The following is a 23,350-nucleotide window of genomic DNA, read 5'->3' on the forward strand; positions in this document are numbered from 1 at the left end:
AACTGAACTGGAAATGAACTAGAACTGAACTAGAACTGAACTAGAACTGAACTAGAACTGAACTAGAACTGAACTAGAACTGAACTAGAACTGAACTAGAACTGAACTAGAACTAGAACTGAACTAGAACTGAACTAGAAATGAACTAGAACTGAACTAGAACTGAACTAGAACTGAACTAGAACTGAACTAGAACTGAAGTAGAACTGAACTAGAACTGAACTAGAACTGAACTAGAACTGAACTAGAACTGAACTAGAACTGAACTAGAACTGAACTAGAACTGACTAGAACTGAACTAGAACTGAACTAGAACTGAACTAGAACTGAACTAGAACTGAACTAGAACTGAACTAGAACTGAACTAGAACTGAACTAGAACTGAACTAGAACTGAACTAGAACTGAACTAGAACTGAACTAGAACTAGAACTGAACTGAACTAGAACTGAACTACAACTGAACTAGAACTGAACTGAACAAAAAATCGTACAAATCATAAGCTACCTCACTTTGTATATTGTGTTGCAAAGACCTCAAGTCTTTAATTTAAAAGATAAAATGATTTATTAAAACTTCCCTTTTCTGACATTTACATAATTTAATTTAGTAACTTTTAAACCAATTATGTTAAGCTTATAAAACATTTTAACACATTTCCTACTAAATCTTATAATAAATAATGGCGTAACCATAAAATCATAATGTTTACAACCTTCTATAGATTTTTTACTTCAAAAAAACCAACCATAAATATTGATATTTTATGGTTAATGAATGCCAAATTAAACATTAATAAATATTTTTCACTTTCATTACAAAAAAAAAAACAGAAACACCAAATTTTGGAAAAATCCAACACTTCATTAAGAAGCTTTAATGGAAGAAACCCTTCTTTTTTTTGAAACTGCAATCAAGGTCTTAAAAGTTTGGTGCAGACTTCAAAATTATAGAGGGATTTTTTGCCTTTTAAGTAAATAAACAAAAAAATATTATATATTTCTTTTGTTATAAATTTTAGCTGAAGTGTGATGCAATCTTTGAAAATCATGCAACTTAATGATGTTTTTTTTTTAATATAAGAATCAAACAATAAAGAATTGAGTTAAAATAAAAGAATAATATCAGTAATCAGGGTCAAATGAATGTGGAGTTTTACAAAGACTATTATCGTAGACCTAAAAAATATAATTTTAATTTTCAATTGATTTCAAAAGTGTGTAAATCTCAAAGGTTTCTTAAACTTGTACGAAGCAGCTTTTGTATCACCTTTTCAACACATTCACAGCTTTTTACATATATTTTTCCAAATCATGTCATATTGAAAATCAATTATATTTTTTCGTTCCAAACACAGTTCCATAATTAAACTCTCCACAGTTAAGAACTTTTTTTCTTAAAGTACTTCTACTATTGTTCTTGTAATTAAAAAGAATTTAGGTTAAACATTATTGTTTTTTTTCGAAATACACTTTGTATTTTAATAAGTTTTGTGTGTCTTGTAACCGTTATCATTTTGATTATATCTGTCATTTGTTAATAACCCTACAAATTTCAAATTTAAATTTTTGAAGTCTCAGCAAGTTTAATTTTAAGATTCAAACAACGTAATCGTTGCAATCAATTCGAAGTTTGAAGTTTTAAAAGAAAATTCATATGTGTAATGGCAGAGAGGTAGACGGACGGACGGACGGACGGAAGAATGGACAGACTTACAAATAGAGTTATAACATCATGATAATAATGATCATTATTATTATTGTTATTGTGGTGTAACATACCTACACTTTGGTAAACATGGTAATGATTGAAGTAGTGCAGTCTGGTTTAAAGAAATAGCAGTTGATAGTCAGTCTACTAGTCCAAAGACTTAGTCTAGGGAACAGTAAGCAGACTAGTCTATAAAATAGTCTATCGACATGTCCATAGAATAGTCAATCAACTAGTCTATAGAAGAGACTAGTCTACAGAATAGTCAATCGACTAGTCCATTGAATAGTCAATTGACTTGTCTATGGAATAGACAATCGATTAGTCTATAGAATAGTCAATTGACTTGTCTATGGAATAGACAATCGACTAGGCAATCGACTAGTTTATAGAATAGACAATCGACTAGGCAATCGACTAGTTTATAGAATAGACAATCAACTAGTCCATATAATAGTCAATAGACTAGTCCATAGAATAGCCAATAGACTAGTCTATTAAATAGTCAATCGACTAGTCCATAGAATAGTCAATCAACTAGTCTATAGTCTGTAGAAGAGACTAGTATACAGAATAGTCAATCGACTAGTCCATAGAATAGTCAATTGACTAGTCTATAGAATAGACAATCGACTAGTCTATAGAATAGACAATCGACTAGTCTATAGAATAGACAATCGACTAGTCTATAGAATAGACAATCGATTAGTCTATATAATAGCCAATGGACTAGTCTATACAATAGTCAACCGTCTAATCCATAGAATAGTCAATCGATTAGTCCATAAACTAGCCAAGCGACTTGTCTGGTCTATAGTCTGTAGAAGAGACTAGTATACAGAATAGTCAATCGACTAGTCCATAGAATAGTCAATTGACTAGTCTATAGAATAGACAATCGACTAGTCTATAGAATAGACAATCGACTAGTCTATAGAATAGACAATCGACTAGTCTATAGAATAGACAATCGATTAGTCTATATAATAGCCAATGGACTAGTCTATACAATAGTCAATCGTCTAATCCATAGAATCTATAGAATAGCCAAGCGACAAGTTTATAGAATAGGCAATCGACTAGTCTATAGAATAGTCCATCGACTAGTCTGTAGAATAGACAATCGACTAGTCCACAGAATAGTCAATGGACTAGTCCAATAGTCAATGGACTAGTCCATAGAATAGTCAATCAACTAGTCTATAGAATAGACAATCGACTAGTCTATAAAATAGTCAATGGACTAGTCTATGAAATAGGCAATCGACTAGTCCATAGAATAGTCGATCGACTAGTTTATAGAATAGACAATCGACTAGTCCATAGAATAGTCAATCGTCTAGTCTTAGAATAGTCAATGGACTATTCAATTAAATAGTCAATCGCCTGGTCCATAGAATAGTCAATCGACTAGTTTATAGAATAGACAATCGACTAGTCCATTGAATAGTCAATCGACTAGTCTATAGAATAGACAATCGACTAGTCTATAGAATAGATAATCGACAAGTCCATAGAATAGTCAATGGAATAGTATATTGAATAGTCAATCGACTAGTACATAGAATCGACTAGTCTATAGAATAGACAATCAACTAGTCTATAGAATAGTCAAGAGACTAGTCTGCAGAATAATCAATCGACTAGTCTATAGAATAGTCAATCGACTAATCCATAGAATAGTCAATAGCCTAGTATATAGAATAGGCAATAGCCTAGTATATAGAATAGTCAATTGACTAGTCCATAGAACAGACAATTGACTAGTCCATAGAATAGTCAATCGACTAGTTCATAGAAAAGTTAATACACTAGTCCATTGAATAGTCAATGAACTAGTCTAAAGAATAGTTAATGGACTAGATTATAGAGTCGTCAATGGACTAGTCCATAGAATACTGAATCGATTAGTCCAGAGAGAAGACAATCAACTAGTCAATAGAATGATCAATCGGCTAATTCATAGCATAGCGAATCCACTAACTGTTTTTGCGAAACATTCAAAATCGATTTACACTAAAAATGGTGCTACTTTTCTAAACGCAACTGTCAAGTATGTTTCATTTGCCTGAAACATTTAATCGATGAAGCACAGTACGCTACGTAAAGCTGTAAACATGAATGCATTTAAAATGCTTTATGCATTTTGAAAAAAAATGTTTAAATACTTTTTAAACAAAAACACACACACATACACAAGTATGAAGACAAGTAAGCGCTTTTAACAATATATAAACATTTTTTCCAATTTTTTTTTTCAAACCGGCACTTGGAAAAATTTGACCCAGTTTTAAAAGGTTTGTTTTGTATGTTACTTCTAGTTGACCATAAAATTAACATTTGAAATAATAAAGAACAAATTAAGAAAAATTTAATGAATATAATTAAAAATGATATTGTTTTGGGAAAAACTAAAAAACAAAAACTTCCGTCTAAAGTACTGACAGTTAAAGAAAGTGAAGTTTCTTAATCTCAGGGAGGAGGTCACGGTTTTCTAAATACTAATTGTTTGGAAAATTAAATAGTATTAGTGGGTCATTGTTTCAAAGTTCCTGTTTTTGCACAAATATTTTGACAAAATTATTATCTAGCTAAAAACTATTTTGTTTTTGATTTCTTTTTACAATTTTGGTTCTTTCTTAGAAGACTTGTTATGGTTGATTGTGTTTTCTTTTTGGTCTAATTGAATTTGAAAATAAGAATTGTTTATCAAGCGATTTGCACCCACATGTTCGCATTGTCTGGCTAAATGTCACAAGTACAAATACAAATCATTCATTATTTAATAACATACTTTTCAGGCTATACCCTAACATTACCTGTAAGTAGCTGGGTATATTTTCTTGTCTTTTAACTATTTATAAGACTGCAAAAGGTGTCTTTAGTTTTTTTCTTTTCAGGCTTAATTGTTGCTATTACTTTTAACTATTTTCTGTTTTATGTATTATTTTATTCTTTTTTTTTCTTCTATTTTAGCGCATAAATTATCATGACTTTAAGTAGTTTTAAACTGCATTTAATTGAATACATAAAAGTTTAATTTTTTATACGTTATACAGGAATTTTTATGAAAAGAATTCTTAAACAAAGTTGGCTATTAAATTAAAACTAAGGCATAACACGCAAAAGTTATTAAACTATTTTTAGCTGGAATAAAATAAAACGAGAGAATTTAAAAGAAGTTAAAACTAATATGCATATGTCAGGGAAACCATGTGCTTAAATGAAGACACGCAGTTAAAGTTGTGTTCAGATATATAAAATGTAAATTAGGGAGGGACTAATACAGAAATGTATTTGAATGTTTGATAAGGATTACAGAAAGAGCTAAGGATAAATTTCTCTTAACTTTGGTTTGGATCCGATACTAGGGTCTTAAGCTTTGGCGTATTTCGAACATCGGCTTAGCGAAATGAAGACATTAAGAATCCGTTACTGCACGGATGGCTCTTAATTGAAGCAGAACGGACCTAGGGTTCCAGGAACAGAAGTACACTACCGTCTACCTAATCAAAACATTAGCTTCCAGCTAGAAGTCCATGCAATAGAGTTAAACATACATATTTACCGACAGCCAAAAGGAAATTAGGGCGATATGAAGTGATAAGTTCATATTGGACTACAAGAGAGCCCTAACCGAAAAAAATTTCCAGTGATAAGCTCTGCATCATATTGCTACCAGGACACTCGGGAGTTAGCGGTAACGAAATAGCGAAAGTTCCTGCTTTGAAGGCAAGGGAACTAGAGAAAATTAAAAACATGGGCGAGTGCATCTCATACGGTCTCTTGGATGAATGAAACGGTGCTTTGGACCACTATAGTCCTCCAGAGTGACCCCAATAAGGCAAACTCCTCAGAATGAACAAGTCTGAGATAAGCATCATCTTACAAGTCTGAGATAAGCATCATCTTTACTTTTTGCTTTAGGTTAGGAAGGGATATGCACCATAAAAAATGCAACTCCTCTCGGAGACCACAAAGGTCTATTGTGATTCCCTTCTAGATCCAAAGATAGATAAACAAAACACTAGGAAAACAAGATAGAACTGAATTAAAGAGGAGAGGTGAAGGGAACAGGTCTATTTCCGAGGAGTTAATACAGAATGTTTACTAAATCGATTCCATAAAGAAAGATATGAGAAAGAATCTGGGTCTTTGTATGAAACCCAGTCGAAGAAATGACTAATTCCCCTGATAAAATCTAGTAGATTGCGAGAGTTGAGACCCCACAATTTCCTCCTCACTTTGTCGTGGAACATTTTCCTAAAGAAAGAAATATGAGAGAATCCAGTCGATGAAACATGATAAAACATAGTAGATTCCGAAGTTTAACTCCCGCAATTTCCCCTAGTTCGTCATGGTACCTTTCCCTAAAGAAAGGAATGTGAGAAAATCTGAGTTTCTCTGTAAACCCCAGTCGAAGAAATGGCTAAATCCCCTGATAAAACCTAGTAGATTGAGAAGGTTAAGTCCAGGAATTTCCCCCTAGTTCGTCATGAAAACTTTCCCTAAACATCGATATGTGAGAGAATATGAGTCCTGAAGAAAGAAATGTGAAAGAATTTGAGTTTCTCTGTAAACCTCAGTCGAAGAAATGACTAAATCCCCTGATAAAACCTAGTATATTGCGAAGGTTAAGTCTGGCAATTTTCCCCCAGTTAGTCATGGAACCTTTCCTAAAAAAAAGAAATGTGAGAGAATCTGAGTCTGTCTATACAACCCAGTTGAAGAAATGGCTAATTCCCCTGATAAAACCTAGTAGACTGTGAGAGTTGAGACCCGCAATTTTCCCCCAGTTCGTTATGGAACCTTTCCCTAAAGAAAGAAATGTGAGAGAATCTCTGCTTGGAAGACATTACAATCGTCAGGGAGTCTGAAAAACCTAAATATGTCACCGATTCTCTCAAATATAAACATATATTAGTGACAAATGGATGGGGTTTCACCATCCTTTACCTGTCATCTATATCAAGGTTCGAACCTAATCATGCTAGTTCGTTCGCATCCTTATTACCATGCACATTTTAGTCATCTGGCACCCAGCACAGTCTAATGGTAAACAGTCTCATAATAAGGACACTTCTACGATCTATAATGAGATGTGGATTCCGGTAGGTTAGTGTCTAGTATGTTAGACCAGAGGTCGTGGATTCGATTACCACTTGAGGAACTGGTAAGCAGGCGCATTTCTTCGGATTTGATGTAACATACATCCTCCTTTCAAACTAACTAACTAACCGCTTTCCAAATCGCTAGGACCTCTGCTTAAATGACCTTACATTCATCTGGGAGTCTGAAGGACCTTTTTATATCGGTATCGAAGGTGTTTTCCCATGATCAAGTAGATCTACTTCGTACACTGAATGTAAAATTTTAAGAAACTAAGTCTGGGAAACTGAGTTTCTGAACATCGGATTATAATTCCTTCATTAAGGCCGATAGGGATCTTTGTATATTTCTTCGTAGTTGATGATTTAAGAATGAATTTAGTTTTAAATACTTCAAATTCAAGTGTTTGCTGGGAAAAACATTTCTGTCTTCATTTCTAAACAGAATGGCATGTTAAGACTTTAAAAAACTGACTTAATATGCTAAATTTATTAAAATACTATTCAAATTATAATTATAGACTACGACTAAAGATGGTAACACAAAGAAAAACTCTAGCAAAGATAATAATTAATACTAGGAAACAAACTAAACTCACAACCAAGAGGAACGACAGAACATGTGTATTTTTTCCTCCGTTAATAAGGGTTAATTGTTCCACCAACAACTATTAGCACATCAAGAGTAATTGTCGAAGTTACAAAGTAATAGTGGTCACTCTAAACTTGACTTGACATACCAAAACTGCATTCATAAGCCTGCTGCAGTACCACCGACTTCTTCTCTAGTGAATTGTAAGTTGTGTAAAGCCGCTTGCGTACTCATTCTTGGTAATTAATTAAAAACTGTTAGCGTTACGCTTGGTAAAACATTAAAGCGTGAAAACTCTGCAAAGAAATTGTTAAAGAATCCCAAACAAGAAAGAAAACATAAAGAGGCATAAACTAACCTCAAACAACTATTATCAGCACCTCTATGTAGTTTTCAAATAACTCTCGGCATGTATTCCAGACAGACAGACGAATGCATGAATGGAAGGACGGACGGACGGAAGGACGGACAGATAGACTGACAATTGAGAAATTCTTGCGTTAAAAACTTTATCTAAATGGCGGGAATGTTCTCATCTTGCAACTTACTGACTTTTTCAAGTTGTAATAAAAAAATTTCCTTTGAACTTTTCTTTTACAACAATTTAAAGCTACAACTACAACATACCTCATGCCGCCACAAATACTCACACGCACAGTGGTTAAAATGGTTTAAAAAATTTTTAAAAATTTTTGATGGCAAACTGTTTTGATTTGAAAAACTAAAGATTTTCTCAAAAAGTTATAATTTTTCAATCCGACCCTATAATGTCTGCTTTACTGTCCGTCCGTCCGTCCGTCTGTCTGTCTGTCTGTCTGTCTGTCTGTCTGTCTTTCTGTCTGTCCGTCTTTCTTTCTGTCTGTCTGTTTGTTTGTTGAAATCAGTTTTCTGAAGACCGTAATATCTTCGGGATCTATATCTTTAAAAATTCTATCAAATATGCTTTCGAGAAGCCACCTATTTAAAATCAACAAAATCGGTCTATAAATAACAAAGATATGAGCAAATATTTGAGACTACTCTGCCCAAAGTGCAGCGGCTTTAAATGCAATCTAGTTTCTATTTCACATAATTTAATTTCATAATGATGTTTTTGTTTGTTCTTCTTCGCCAAAAGATCACACTAAATCTTTCTCAATACTTGCAGTAACTAGAATTTCTATATCCGTTTCTGAACAAACAAAAAAAAAATTTCAGAATGATTACAGAAAAAAAAAATAACTCACAGAAAATTCTCTGGCAAATATTTTATTTTTAAATGGGAATTCTTTTCAACATTTTTTCTTTCAACTTTGTTTTTTTTATCAGAATAACATTTTCTTTTCTGCGCCTTTTTCTTTCGATCAAAGTTTTAAATGCCGCTTTAGCTTTAAAGCTAAAGTAAACATAAAATTTTGTGTTTTTTTTTTTCTTTTGCTGACAAACATAACAAGGTGGCATCTCTCTCTCTCTTTCTTTGATTAAAGTTCTAATGACGCTTAAATTTCTTTGAGTTCAGAAAAAAAAACTGGTCTTAAATTTTACAGCAAATTAACAAAAACCACAGTTTTACTAAAATACGTTGATGATACGTTTAAATACTGGAGGTAATTTTCGCTAATTAGTTAAATGCAATTTTGTTTAACAAAAATCTATACAAAGCAGGAAATAATTAAAAAAGTCGAATTATTTGATAAACAATTTCTTTAACGACGAATTAAACAGTGTATATTAACGCCAATTGTAATTAATAATGACAACTTGTGGTGATAAATATGGAGAAACAAAAAGAGCAGAAGAATTTTTTGGCATAAAATTAATTGAAATTTGCTTGAAGTTAAAAGAGCCATTTCATTTCAGTTCTAGTTCAATTTTAGTTTAGTTCTAGTTCAGTTTTAGTACAGTTTTTGTGCTGTTCTACTACAGTTCTAGTTCTGTTCTAGTTCTGTTCTAGTTCAGTTCTAGTTCAGTTCTAGTTCAGTTCTAGTTCAGTACTAGTTCAGTTCTACACAGAGGGAAAAAGAAATATACACGCTTGGTACCAAATTGGCACCAAAGAGTTTGTAATTTTTCAATAACAACCGTTGTCAAAGTATATACATACGTACGACAACACTATGTCGCAACGTTGTCAACATTGCAACAATTCGTTGTCGAAATCTAAATTTTTTACACATACGTTGTCTAAATGTTAACAAACGTGGTAAGCTCACTATTGGCAACGGATTGTTTGCAATAGTGAACTTACCACGTTTGTTAACATTTAGACAACGTATGTGTAAAAAATTTAGATTTCGACAACGAATTGTTGCAATGTTGACAACGTTGCGACATAGTGTTGTCGTACGTATGTATATACTTTGACAACGGTTGTTATTGAAAAATTACAAACTCTTTGGTGCCAATTTGGTACCAAGCGTGTATATTTCTTTTTCCCTCTGTGTAGTTCAGTTCTAGTTCAGTTCTAGTTCAAGTTCAAGTTCAGTTCTAGTTCAGTTCAAGGTCAGTTCAAGGTCAGTTCTAGTTCAGTTCTAGTTCAGTTCTTCAGTTCTAGTTCAGTTCTAGTTCAGTTCTAGTTCAGTTCTAGTTCAGTTCTAGTTCAGTTCTAGTTCAGTTCTAGTTCAGTTCTAGTTCAGTTCTAGTTCAGTTCTAGTTCAGTTCTAGTTCAGTTCTAGTTCAGTTCTAGTTCAGTTCTAGTTCAGTTCTAGTTCAGTTCTAGTTCAGTTCTAGTTCAGTTCTAGTTCAGTTCTAGTTCAGTTCTAGTTCAGTTCTAGTTCAGTTCTATTTCAGTTCTAGTTCTGTTCTAGTTCAGTTCTAGTTCAGTTCTAGTTCAGTTCTAGTTCAGTTCTTGTTCAGTTCTAGTTCAGTTCTTGTTCAGTTCTAGTTCAGTTCTAGTTAAGTTTTAGTACAGTTTTAGTTCAGTTCTACTACAGTTCTAGTTTATTTATAGTTCAGTTCGAGTTCAGTTCTACTTCAGGTCAAAGAGTGTAATCGTTTGGGGCTTTTAGTGGGCTTTGTAGTCGTATTTTTAAGATTCATCATTCATATTTATCAAATACAAACTATTTATTTTCAACACCTGATCTATATATAATTTTAACTAACTTCCCCAACATATTATTTTAATTATTTAAATTTTATATTTTTGTTGTCTTTTAGTATATTATTTTGCTCCCATTAATTCTTATTTCACACTTAATTCTAGGTTTTAAAAAGAATTTTAATTTATTTTTTCTCATTTTGTTTTTCACACTCAAGAAAAAAAAACTTAACCCTCATAAAATATAATAATTAAAAACAAACGAAAAAAAAAAAACATTAAAAGTATTTGTTAACTTCAGACTACATTTTGTGTAAATTTAACACTTATTTTAGTAGAAATTTTTTGGCGAAATATAATTTGCCATAGAATTCTTAAAGTTTTTTTTTTTTTTTTTTTTTGCATCTTGAATAACCGTTGTTTGAATATAAATTTTTAAATGAGAAACTTTTGAAATAGAACTTGAAATATTTTGAAAAGAATTACCAGTTTTGTTGATGAACCAAAGAAAGGTTTAAAATAAATCATAAATAATTTTATTTGCAAAACTTCTGCTACTCACATTAACAAATATTGCTAATAAATTATTCATATAATATTTGTATAGAAAATCTTTTGAAAATAAAAACATCAAAAACTAATTTTTTTAAATAATAAAACACACGAATTTTTAAGAAAACAAAGCAGATGTCGATAACAGTTTGCTTTAGTTCATTAACCCAAAGTAAATAACAAAAAAAAAAGCGTAAAAGCAAAATTTATTTTGAACAAAAAATAGTGTATTAATATTCAAAATGATACCAATATATTTTAGTTTTTTTTTTATTTTTAGCTTTAAGGCTTTTAAAAAAAGAAACAACCGAGCACGTTTTTTTCAAAAGATATTTTTTTATCTTCTACCATTTTCATGATTTACAATTAATGATTGTAGCCAAATATTAAAGATCGATTTACAAAAAAATTTTTAGTTTTATAAGGAGTTAGAACGTTAAAAAAAACCTTCAAAATCTGTAAATGAATTATTATAAAATTGTACAAGTTTCATTTGATAAATTAGCCTAAAACTAAAACATCAAATTCAAATTAAACAGTCATTTTGTAAATCTTTTATACAAAAATGACGTAATCGTATTTAGCGTTATGGCAGCATGAAACTTGAACGCTTTATCTTTGTTTTTTGAAACGAAAATGCAGATAAATTAATGAAATATATTTGTGCTAAAATATATTAAATGAGTAAAGTGATAACAGTGGGCTAGTTTGTAGTAAATGTGTTTATATACGAGTATAAATCTCAAAGGATTTTCTGGGAGCAAAAACTAATCACGAATATTGTGTTAATAATTTTATGATACAAAAACTTTAAAGAAATAACAACTACCCAAAACATGATTCGAAAAAAAACTCGTGATCGTCTCGCGAATATAGTTTTTTAAGGTTCTAGTTCAGTTCTAGGGAGGAAAAACTAATCAGGAAAATTGTGGTAATAATTATACAAATACTTAAAAAAATAACAACTACCCAAAATATGATTCCAAAAAAACTCGCGAATTTTGTTTTTTGAAGGTAATTGTTCGAAACATACTTAAATGTTCTCGCGACATTTGTTATTTGCAGAATTTTAAATCATACAATCAACAATAGAAAACTTTTAAATAATATATTGCTCGCGAATAATTCTCGTATATTTTAAGAAAAAAAAAATAATCAAGATTTTTAAAATCCTCACATGTTTACTTTTCATCATAATGAATCTTAAAAATTTGGTTCTTAAAATACCAACAGAAATAATCTTTGTACGAATCGTGATCGAATTTTGAGTTGTTTTTCTTATTGTCCGACATTGAAAATTTAAAGAGAAAAATTCTAAAAGGAAAATGGGTTTAAAATAAATTAATCACAAGCACAGATATTAAAGATACAAAAACTTTAAAGTAATAATAATTTGCCAAAATATGATTTGAAAATAACTCGCGATTGTCTCGCGAATATTATTTTTCTAGGGTTTTTATTCAAAAAAATTTTTTAAAAACTCTCGCGACATTAAGAATTTTAAATGATTTTTAAAATATACAATCAACGGTAGAAAATTATATAAAAAAACTTTTATAAAATATATATTGCTCGCGAATAATTCTTGAATATTTGAAGAAAAAAAGATCAAGATATTTTAAATATACACATGTTTACTTTTCAACATAACGAGTCTTAAAAATTAAGTTTTTAAAATAACAACTGAAATAATATTTTTAAGAATAGTGATCGTCTCGCGAATATTGTTTTTCTAAGGTTTTTTTTTTTCAAAAAATTGTTAAAAACTCTCGCGACATTAAGAATTTTAAATGATTTTTAAAATATACCATAAACGGTAGAAAATTATATAAAAAAACTTTTACAAAATATATAATGCTCGCGAAAAATTCTCAAATATTTCAAGAAAAACAAATTATCAAAATTTTTTTAAATGTTCACATGTTTTCTTTTCATCATAACGAATCTTAAAATTTTTTTTTACGAATCGTGAACGAATTTTGATTTATTTTTCTTATTGTCCGACATCGAAAAGTTAAAGAGAAAAATTCTCAAAGGAAAATTAATAGATATTTGTTTCTAGAAACGTTCGCGAATTTTTTTGCAATAAATTCCAGAAACTTAAAAAAAATTTAGAAAAATTTTAAAAATATGCATTTATGTTATAAAATTTATAATTTTTTTAAATTTAAGAATATTCGCGAATATTTTAAATAATTTAATAAAAAAAATCTTTTTTATAAATTAGAGAAAAAAAAGGTGAGAAATTGTCAATATAAAAACGAGTATTAGTGAATCTTTGGAAGAGATTTTTTCCTTGAATTATTCGCGAATAATTTACGATAAATTAAAAGAAATCTAAAAAAAATTCGTGAACAAATTTTAAAATAAATGTTGTAAGACTGGAATTTTTTTAAAAACAAACAATTTAAACTCAGCCATGTTTCCCTCGGGAATAGTTCGCAATGAATTTGATTGTCAGTTTCATGATCAAATGCGAATATTCTGAATAAATATAAAAAATATATTTATAAAATTTTGCTAGACATTGTATATATAAATTATTTGTTTTTATATGATATTATGCTATATCCCATTTAGGCATTAAGCCCTTTAAACTGCATATTTAAACTGCTACTGCCTGAGAGTTTCATATTATATTAGTCATGATTTTGTAAAGATTTTTACTTTTTGGCAGAAAAATAAAAACCAAAGACAAAACTTCAAATAATTTCAGCAGATACATTAAACATTAGTCATCGAAGAGTAAGCATCCTATGCTCATCACAATGTGAATCTATAGGATTCCTTAAAGTTTAAAAATCCCAAAAGAAAAAATCTTTTGAAAAAAAATCACGAAAACATAAATATTTTGGTGACTGTGTCATTGTGTCTGTAGCCGTTTTTTGGAAGCAAACAAAAAAATTGTCCCAAAATAAATACCGTTAATTGACATGAATTTGAAATAAAACGAAACATTTGCACAAAAAGAACTTCCAAAATTAAACTCAGCAAGAGATCAATAATAATAATACTTTTGTATGAAAAATAAAACATATTTTGCATAAAAGACTTAAATAAAAAAACACTACAATGATGGTCACTGAACACGCAACATAAAATTTGTATTTTTAATTCAGTTACAGTTTAAAGAAATAAATTATTTTTATATATTTTTTGAAAGTTGAATTTAAAATAGATTTACAAAAGTTCTTTATAATGGTAATAATGTTTAGGCTATCAAAATGAATTGTTATGGCAAACTATTAAAATGATACCATAGATTAAAAATAGAAGAGTTTTAGGAAAATTTTGAATACATTTTGTATTATTTTCAGCTGTCAATAATAGCTCTCAAAGCATAGGAAGCGTATTTAATTTAAAAGTATTAGCTTTGATTGATCTATTTATTGGTATACTGATAAGCCTATAGACTAGTCTATCGACTGGTCTAGAACTGAACTAGAACTGAACTAGAACTGAACTAGAACTGAACTAGAACTGAACTAGAACTGAACTAGAACTGAACTAGAACTGAACTAGAACTGAACTAGAACTGAACTAGAACTGAACTAGAACTGAACTAGAACTGAACTAGAACTGAACTAGAACTGAACTAGAACTGAACTAGAACTGAACTAGAACTGAACTAGAACTGAACTGGAACTGAACTAGAACTGAACTAGAACTGAACTAGAACTGAACTAGAACTGAACTAGAACTGAACTAGAACTGAACTAGAACTGAACTAGAACTGAACTAGAACTGAACTAGAACTGAACTAGAACTGAACTAGAAGTGAACTAGAAGTGAACTAGAACTGAACTAGAACTGAACTAGAACTGAACTAGAACTGAACTAGAACTGAACTAGAACTGAACTAGAACTGAACTAGAACTGAACTAGAACTGAACTAGAACAGAACTAGAACTGAACTGAACTAGAACTGAACTAGAACTGAACTAGAACTGAACTAGAACTGAAATAGAACTGAACTAGAACTGAACTAGTACTGAACTAGAACTGAACTAGAACTGAACTAGAACTGAACTAGAACTGAACTAGAAGTGAAATAGAACTGAACTAGATCTGAACTAGAACTGAACTAGAACAGAACTAGAACTGAACTAGAACTGAACTAGAACTGAACTAGAACTAGAACTGAACTAGAACTGAACTAGAACTGAACTAGAACTGAACTAGAACTAGAACTGAACTAGAACTGAACTAGAACTGAACTAGTACTGAACTAGAACTGAACTAGAACTGAACTAGAACTGAACTAGAACTGAACTAGAACTGAACTAGAACTGAACTAGAACTGAACTAGAACTGAACTAAAACTGAACTAGAACTGAACTAGAACTGAACTAGAACTGAACTAGAACTGAACTAGAACTGAACTAGAACTGAACTAGAACTGAACTAGAACTGAACTAGAACGGAACTAGAACTGAACTAGAACTGAACTAGAACTGAACTAGAACTGAACTAGAACTGAACTAGAACTGAACTAGAACTGAACTAGAACTGAACTAGAACTGAACTAGAACTGAACTAGAACTAGAAATGGACTAATATATTGACGAGTCTATAGACAAGTTTATTGACTGGCCTATGTACTAGTCTTTGGACTAGCCTATGTAGACTAGTCAAAAGACTAGACTAGTCTATGGAATAGTGTATTGGCTAGTATATAAACAAGTTTATTTACTCGTCTACTGACTTGTCTATTGATACTATCTTAAATTAAAAATGTTTGAGAAATTATAAGAAGTAAAAATATTTTACACTTGAAAAAATTTTACCAAAAATTTCAAAATATTTTGGCAAATGATATTTTTGGTTAAATTCATTAACAATCATTATAATTGTATTTAACCTCAAAAGTAAGACAAGAGAAAAAAAGAAAATAAGCATGAAAATATAAAGAAATTTAACTATTGGTTTTTTAACCAAGAAGAAAAAAAAAACGAAGTAGTAAAATTATTTTAACGAACCGTAAACCTCAAAAAGTTAAGACAAACATAATTCTCTCTTTGTTAAGAAAAAAAAAGAACTCATAAAGAAATTTAAAAAATAAAGAAAAGTTTCATTTGGTTGATTTTTTTTTTAAGAAAAAAAGTGAAGAAAACAAAAGTAAAAGTGTAACTGCCCTTCAAAGCTTATGTTTATAAGAATTAAAAGAGACAAAAGTATTGTTTTTTTTTAATAAGCAATTTTTCTTAATTTTAAATCTTTATCTTTAATTTCCTTTTGATTTCTGTTTTTTGGTTAAAAAGGGTAAAGGCCATATGAAACTTAAACTAAAGATTTTTTTGTTGTTTTTAAAAACCTGTATTAAGTATTTGGTCTTAATGCTTTTGTTGTTGCTGTTGTTGTTTTTAAGAATGCAAGAAGAAATTCATTCATTTATGGTAAAAAAAATAACGAAAACATATTCAAACATGTATGGAAATGTAGAAATAAAGAAATGATCGGGGGGAAAATGGGGACACAGAGCAGTCTTATAGAGATTTAAAGAGCAACAAATTTGGAAGAGTAAATAAATACTGAAAGGTAACCATTGTTAGTTGGTTTGAAAGAAGGTCCGAAAAAATACTAGTCCCCTATCGCGCCAGTTTTGTGACCTTTACTAGCGCCTCTGGTGGTTATCAGTTCCACTATCTCCGATCTGTCAGGTTAGAAAACTAACCACATACTAACCTACCGGAAACACTCAACGTTTTCATAACAATGGAACCTTCTTCTAATCTGTTTTAAATCGAAGTTATTCATAAGTATTGCTGTGGGCGTTTGACAAAACCACTTATCTCAACATATGGCAATTTCTTCAAATGCTTGCAGCCAACATAAATGTGGTTATTTCTGTCTAGTTGGGGTAAGTCTATGCCTTCTAGATTTAAAGATATGACATCGATGAAATCAACTTAATTCGAAATTTCGAAAATTTTGATCAATATCGACCTTTAGGCTGATATAGGACGAAATGATTGATTGTATATATTCTCTAGCTTTTGAGAGGGAAGTCTAGATCGAAGCTACAACCAGATTCACTTGTTCTAAATATCGAATATCTGAAGTAATCAAATTATGTTTCAAAGTAATCATATTATAGTTTAAAGCCGCCATAATATAGTTAAAAATAATCATATTAGGATTCTTAGTAATCATACTATGATTCAGTGTAATCGTAGTATGATCAGATATTCTTCTACTAAAGTAATCATATTATAGTTTAAAGTAAAATCATGGTTTAAAATATACTAATAAGCCTGATAAGACTAGTCTATGACATAGTCTATTAACAAGCCTATAGTCTAGTATATAGGCTAGTGTAGTGCGTAGTTAATGGATTAGCCTATGGACAAGTCTATTTAATAGTCTATTTGTTAGTCTTTTGACTAGTTTATTGACTACTCTATTGACTAGTCTATTGAATAGTATATGGACAATCCTATGGACTATTCTCTTGATTAGTCTGTTGACTAGTCTATAGACTAGTCTTTCAATTAGCATATTTACTAGACTATAAACTAGACTATGGACTAGTCTATTTACTAGCTTATTGCCTAGCTTTTGAACTAGTCTATGGACTAGTCTGTTGACTAGTCTATGGACTATGGACTAGTCCATTGACTATTCTATTGTCTATTTCGATTAGTATATTTACTAAACTATAAACTAGTGTATTGACCAGTCTATTGACTACTCTCTTGACTAGTCTATGGACTATGAACTAGTCAATTGACTATTCAATCGACTATTTACTAGACTATAAACTAGTCTATTGATCAGTCTATTAGTATACTTGCTAGCTATTGTCTACCTTATAAACTTGTCTATTGACTAATCTATTGACTAGTCTATTGACTAGTCTATGGACTAGCCTATTGACTAGTTTATGTACTAGTCTATGTACTATGGACTAGTCCATAGACTATTCTATCGACTAGCCTTTCGATTAGTATATTTACTAGACTATAAACTAGTCTATTGACTAGTCTATAGACTAGTCCATTTAGTAGTCTGTCGACTAGCCTTTCCATTAGTATAGACTACAAACTAGTCTATGGACTAGCCTATGTACTAGCTGATTGTCTACCTTTTGAACTAGTCTATGGACTAGTCTATGGACTAGTCTATTGACTAGTCTATGGACTAGTCTATGGACTAGTCTATGGACTAGTCTATGGACTAGTCTATGGACTAGTCTATGGACTAGTCTATTGACTAGTCTATTGACTAGTCTACTGACTAGTCTATTGACTAGTCTACTGACTAGTCTATTGACTTCTGACTAGTCTATGGACTATGGAGTCTTTCGATTAGTATATTGACTAGTCTATTGACTAGTCTATTGACAAGTCTACGGACTATGGACTAAACTATGGACTAATCTACGGACTATGGACTAGTCTATTGATTGTACTAGCTGATTGTCTATCTTTTGAACTAGTCTATTGACTAGTCGATTGACTAGTCTATTGACTAGTCTGTGGACTAGTCTATTGACTAGTCTACTGACTAGTCTATGTACTAGTCTATTGACTAGTCTGTTGACTAGTCTATGGACTAGTCTATGGACTAGTCTATAGACTACTCTATGGACTAGTCTATGGACTAGTCTATGGACTATGGAGTCTTTCGATTAGTATATTTACTAGTCTATAGACTAGTGCATATATTAGTCCATTTACTAGTCTATAGACTAGCCTTTCCATTAGTATAGACTGCAAACTAGTCTATGGACTAACCTATGTACTAGCTGATTGTCTACCTTTTGAAGTAGTCTATTGACTAGTCTATGGACAATTTTTAACTTTAATAATAACTTTGATCTTTCGATTTTAGTAGGATAAAAGTCAATAAAGGATGTATATCATGTTTCCTAAAAACATTTAACTACAACAACTTCAACTTGTTGAAACTTACCTGTATTGAACCTGCCACCGAGGCAGAGGAAAAACTCATGTTGCTGGATTCTTGAGTTGGTGATAAACGTTTATTATTGTTGCGTTGCATTAATTCTGTAAAATGATTATTGTTACAATTGTTGTTGTTGTTGTTGCTATTGCTGCTGGTGTTATTATTAATAATGTTATTGTTGTTGTTGTTGCTGTTATGATGATGATGAATTTCCTTAAATGATTTTGTTGTAGAATTTAAAGATTTTCTAGAATCAGTTAAACAACTATTACTACTGCTATTATTATTATTATTAATTATTTGATCATGATGATGTTGATGAACATGATCATCATTGTTATTATTAAGTTTTGTTAATTGTTGTGCAACAGTTTGAGACATGGCTACCGATGTGGTGGTTGTGGATGTTGATGATGGTGATATTGGCGACAATGATACTGAAACCGATGATAAGGAGGATGATGTTGCACTAGTTGTTGCCAAAGATGACAATGATGATGTTGCTATTGTTGTGGTCGTGGCTGCTGACAACGACGATGATGCTACTGCAGCTGCTGTTGAAGTCAACAAATTTGCTGTTTTTGTGGCGTTAAATAAAGTTGTGGATATTTTTGTTGTTGTTATTTGTTTTTGTGGGGAATTTAAAGTGTCATTTATGTTGCTGTTAAGAGTTGGCGACAATGTAGAGTTATTGTTGTTGTTGTTATTGCCACTATTTGTGGTAGAGACAGTATTTGTTGTGACAGTGTTGTTGTTGTTATTGTTGTTGGCAGCAGTTGTAGAGGTATGATTGTTCATAATTGTTGGCGTTGTACCACTGTGTTGGCCTGTGACAGTGGTTGACATGACCGGATGTAGGCAAAATTGATAACGATTAGTAGAGTTGGAGTTATTGTTGGTGTTGTTATTATTATTGTTGTTGTTGTTAATATTAGTTTCTTTATGCTGATGATGATTTCGCATGTTTGTTGTTTTATTTTTTTTTATATAATTTTATTTATTTTCTTCCCCATTTGCCTTAACATTTAAAAGTTGTTTATTTAAAATTTTCACGTTTTTTTCGAAAATTTTATTTTGTTAATTTTATGTTAAAAACTTTTTTATGCTTCGTTTAATAAAATAAAGTGACATTTTAAAAGTTTTTTTTATCTTATTTTGAAAATTTACCTTGTTTCGTTTAAACACTGTGGGTTTCTTCTTAATTTCTTTCATGAAACGTGTAGAATTTTTCAAAAATTTCTTTTATTTTTTTCACTTTAGCAAATTTTTATTTTAATTCAATTTAAACTGTTTTTTCTTTTACGTTTTATCCAGTACTTGTACGTGATCTACATAATTTTTTGCCATCTGATTTATGATTAATTGTGTTGAAGTTATAAATCTGCAATAAAAGAACATGAATTTTGAAAATTAGTTCAATTTATGAATGAATTAATAATGTTTACAAGAATTTTAGTTTTATTTTATTATTTTGCTTTTTTTTTTGCAAAACGTTAAGGTTAACCGAGTTAATTAATCAAATGTGATGGTTAATTGCGTAAACAAATTGTTGTTATTTAGTTGATTTGTTTTTTTTAGTTTAATGGCGAAAAAAAACACGTTTAAATTCTCAGCAGTTTTGTGCTAAATAACAATTAATTCATTTGATAAATAATGAATGAATGAAGAATATTTTATTTAAATTTACAAAAGATCATTCAAACTGGGGCTAGAGTTTGGTTATAAGTAAAGAAGTATTTTCAAAGAAGATTATGGCAACATGACCTAGTATTGTGATTTACTTTTATTTTTAAATAATAACTGTTTTTTTAATCTGTAAAAAGGATAGGTATAGTGTCTAGTCCTAGTCTATCTATAGTCTAGTCTATAGTCCTAGTCTATAGTCTAGTCTATAGTCTAGTCTATAGTCTAGTCTATAGTCTAGTCTATAGTCTAGTCTATAGTCTAGTCTATAGTCTAGTCTATAGTCTAGTCTATAGTCTAGTCTATAGTCTAGTCTATAGTCTAGTCTATAGTCTAGTCTATAGTCTAGTCCTATAGTCTAGTCTACTAGTCCTAGTCTATAGTCTAGTCTAGTCTATTAGTCTAGTCTATAGTCTAGTCCTATAGTCTAGTCTATAGTCTAGTCTATAGTCCTAGTCTATAGTCCTAGTCTGTAGTCTAGTCTATAGTCTAGTCTATAGTCTAGTCTATAGTCTAGTCTATAGTCTAGTCTATAGTCTAGTCTATAGTCCAGTCTATAGTCTAGTCTATAGTCTAGTCTATAGTCTAGTCTATAGTCTAGTCTATAGTCTAGTCTATAGTCTAGTCTATAGTCTAGTCTATAGTCTAGTCTATAGTCTAGTCTATAGTCTAGTCTATAATCTAGTCTATAGTCTAGTCTATAGTCTTGTCTATAGTCTAGTCTATAGTCTAGTCTATAGTCTAGTCTATAGTCTAGTCTATGGTCTAGTCTATAGTCTAGTCTATAGTCTAGTCTATAGTCTAGTCTATAGTCTAGTCTATGGTCTAGTCTATAGTCTAGTCTATAGTCTAGTCTATAGTCTAGTCTATAGTCTAGTCTATAGTCTAGTCTATAGTCTAGTCTATAGTCTAGTCTATAGTCTAGTCTATAGTCTAGTCTATAGTCTAGTCTATAGTCTAGTCAATAGTCTAGTCTACAGTCTAGTCTATAGTCTAGTCTATAGTCTAGTCTATAGTCTAGTCTATAGTCTAGTCTATAGTCTAGTCTATAGTCTAGTCTATAGTCTAGTCTATAGTCTAGTCTATAGTCTAGTCTATAGTCTAGTCTATAGTCTAGTCTATAGTCTAGTCTATAGTCTAGTCTAGTCTATAGTCTAGTCTATAGTCTAGTCTATAGTCTAGTCTATAGACTATAGTCTAGTCTATAGTCTAGTCTATAGTCTAGTCTATAGTCTAGTCTATAGTCTCGTCTATAGTCTAGTCTATAGTCTAGTCTATAGTCTAGTCTATAGTCTAGTCTATAGTCTAGTCTATAGTCTAGTCTATAGTCTAGTCTATAGTCTAGTCATAGTCTAGTCTATAGTCTATAGTCTATAGTCTAGTCTATAGTCGAGTCTATAGTCTAGTCTATAGTCTAGTCTATAGTCTAGTCTATAGTCTAGCTATAGTCTAGTCTATAGTCTAGTCTATAGTCTAGTCTATAGTCTAGTCTATAGTCTAGTCTATAGTCTAGTCTATAGTCTAGTCTATAGTCTAGTCTATAGTCTAGTCTATAGTCTAGTCTATAGTCTAGTCTATAGTCTAGTCTATAGTCTAGTCTATAGTCTAGTCTATAGTCTAGTCTATAGTCTAGTCTATAGTCTAGTCTATAGTCTAGTCTATAGTCTAGTCTATAGTCTAGTCTATAGTCTAGTCTATAGTCTAGTCTATAGTCTAGTCTATAGTCTAGTCTATAGTCTAGTCTATAGTCTAGTCTATAGTCTAGTCTATAGTCTAGTCTATAGTCTAGTCTATAGTCTAGTCTATAGTCTAGTCTATAGTCTAGTCTATAGTCTAGTCTATAGTCTAGTCTATAGTCTAGTCTATAGTCTAGTCTATAGTCTAGTCTATAGTCTAGTCTCTTGTCTAGTCTATAGTCTAGTCTATAGTCTAGTCTATAGTCTAGTCTATAGTCTAGTCTATAGTCTAGTCTATAGTCTAGTCTATAGTCTAGTCTATAGTCTAGTCTATAGTCTAGTCTATAGTCTAGTCTATAGTCTAGTCTATAGTCTAGTCTATAGTCTAGTCTATAGTCTAGGTCTAGTCTAGTCTAGTCTAGTCTAGTCTAGTCTATAGTCTAGTCTATAGTCTAGTCTATAGTCTAGTCAATAGTCTATAGTCTAGTCTATAGTCTAGTAATAGTCTAGTCTATAGTTTATAGTTTAGTCTATAGTTTATAGTTTAGTCTATAGTCTAATCTATAGTCTGGTGTATAGTCTAGTCGATAGATTAGTCTATGGACTAGATTAACGTCTAGACTAAAGTCTATTATATAAGCAAAACTAGACCATAGAATAGACTACAGACTAGACTATACACTAGTTTATAGACTAGACTGTAAACTAGATTAAAGTCTAGACTATAGACTAAACTATAAACTGTAGACTATAGAATAGATTACAGACTAGTCTGTAGACTAGATTATAAACTAGACTATAGACTAGACTATAGACTAGACTATAGACTATACTATAGACTAGACTACAGACTAGACTATAGACTAGTCTTTAGACTGGAGTAGAGCACATTTTTTGATCTTTTGGTACCATTTCCACAATTTTCTTTTATATTATTTTAAAAATGTTTCCTCTAATAAAAGGAAATAAAAATGTATATTTTCATAATGAAATATTAACATTTTACATGAATTCGAAGGGGTTTTTAAAAACCGAATTTTTTCAGCCGAATATATTAACAATTATTCGCATGGCTTTTAATTTAAATCTGTTATTATTTTAAT

The 23,350-nt window shown here is 30.7% G+C and overlaps 1 protein-coding gene across 3 annotated transcripts in view; it reads right to left on the reverse strand.

Moving 5' to 3' along the window:
- Positions 1–20,278, reverse strand: part of LOC119603259 (protein Shroom) — a 118,102-nt gene extending 97,824 nt beyond the window's left edge. Inside the window, exons 1-2 of one of the 3 annotated variants that reach the window (XM_037955239.1) lie at positions 20,056–20,278; positions 18,895–18,989 (exon numbers count right to left, since the gene is read on the reverse strand). In XM_037955239.1, the coding sequence (XP_037811167.1) occupies positions 18,895–18,984 (90 nt within the window). In that variant the 5' untranslated portion in view covers positions 18,985–18,989; positions 20,056–20,278. Of the gene's footprint in view, positions 1–18,894 lie in introns of all 3 variants that reach the window. The other 2 variants (XM_037955238.1, XM_037955237.1) reach the window with 2 other exon arrangements.
- Between the last annotated feature and the right edge of the window lie 3,072 nt (positions 20,279–23,350).

The sequence above is a fragment of the Lucilia sericata genome, unplaced genomic scaffold (assembly GCF_015586225.1).
Source record: "Lucilia sericata isolate MDLA Ls3-8-SP2 unplaced genomic scaffold, ASM1558622v1 Contig000285F_arrow, whole genome shotgun sequence".
NCBI classification, from domain to species: Eukaryota; Metazoa; Arthropoda; class Insecta; order Diptera; family Calliphoridae; genus Lucilia; species Lucilia sericata.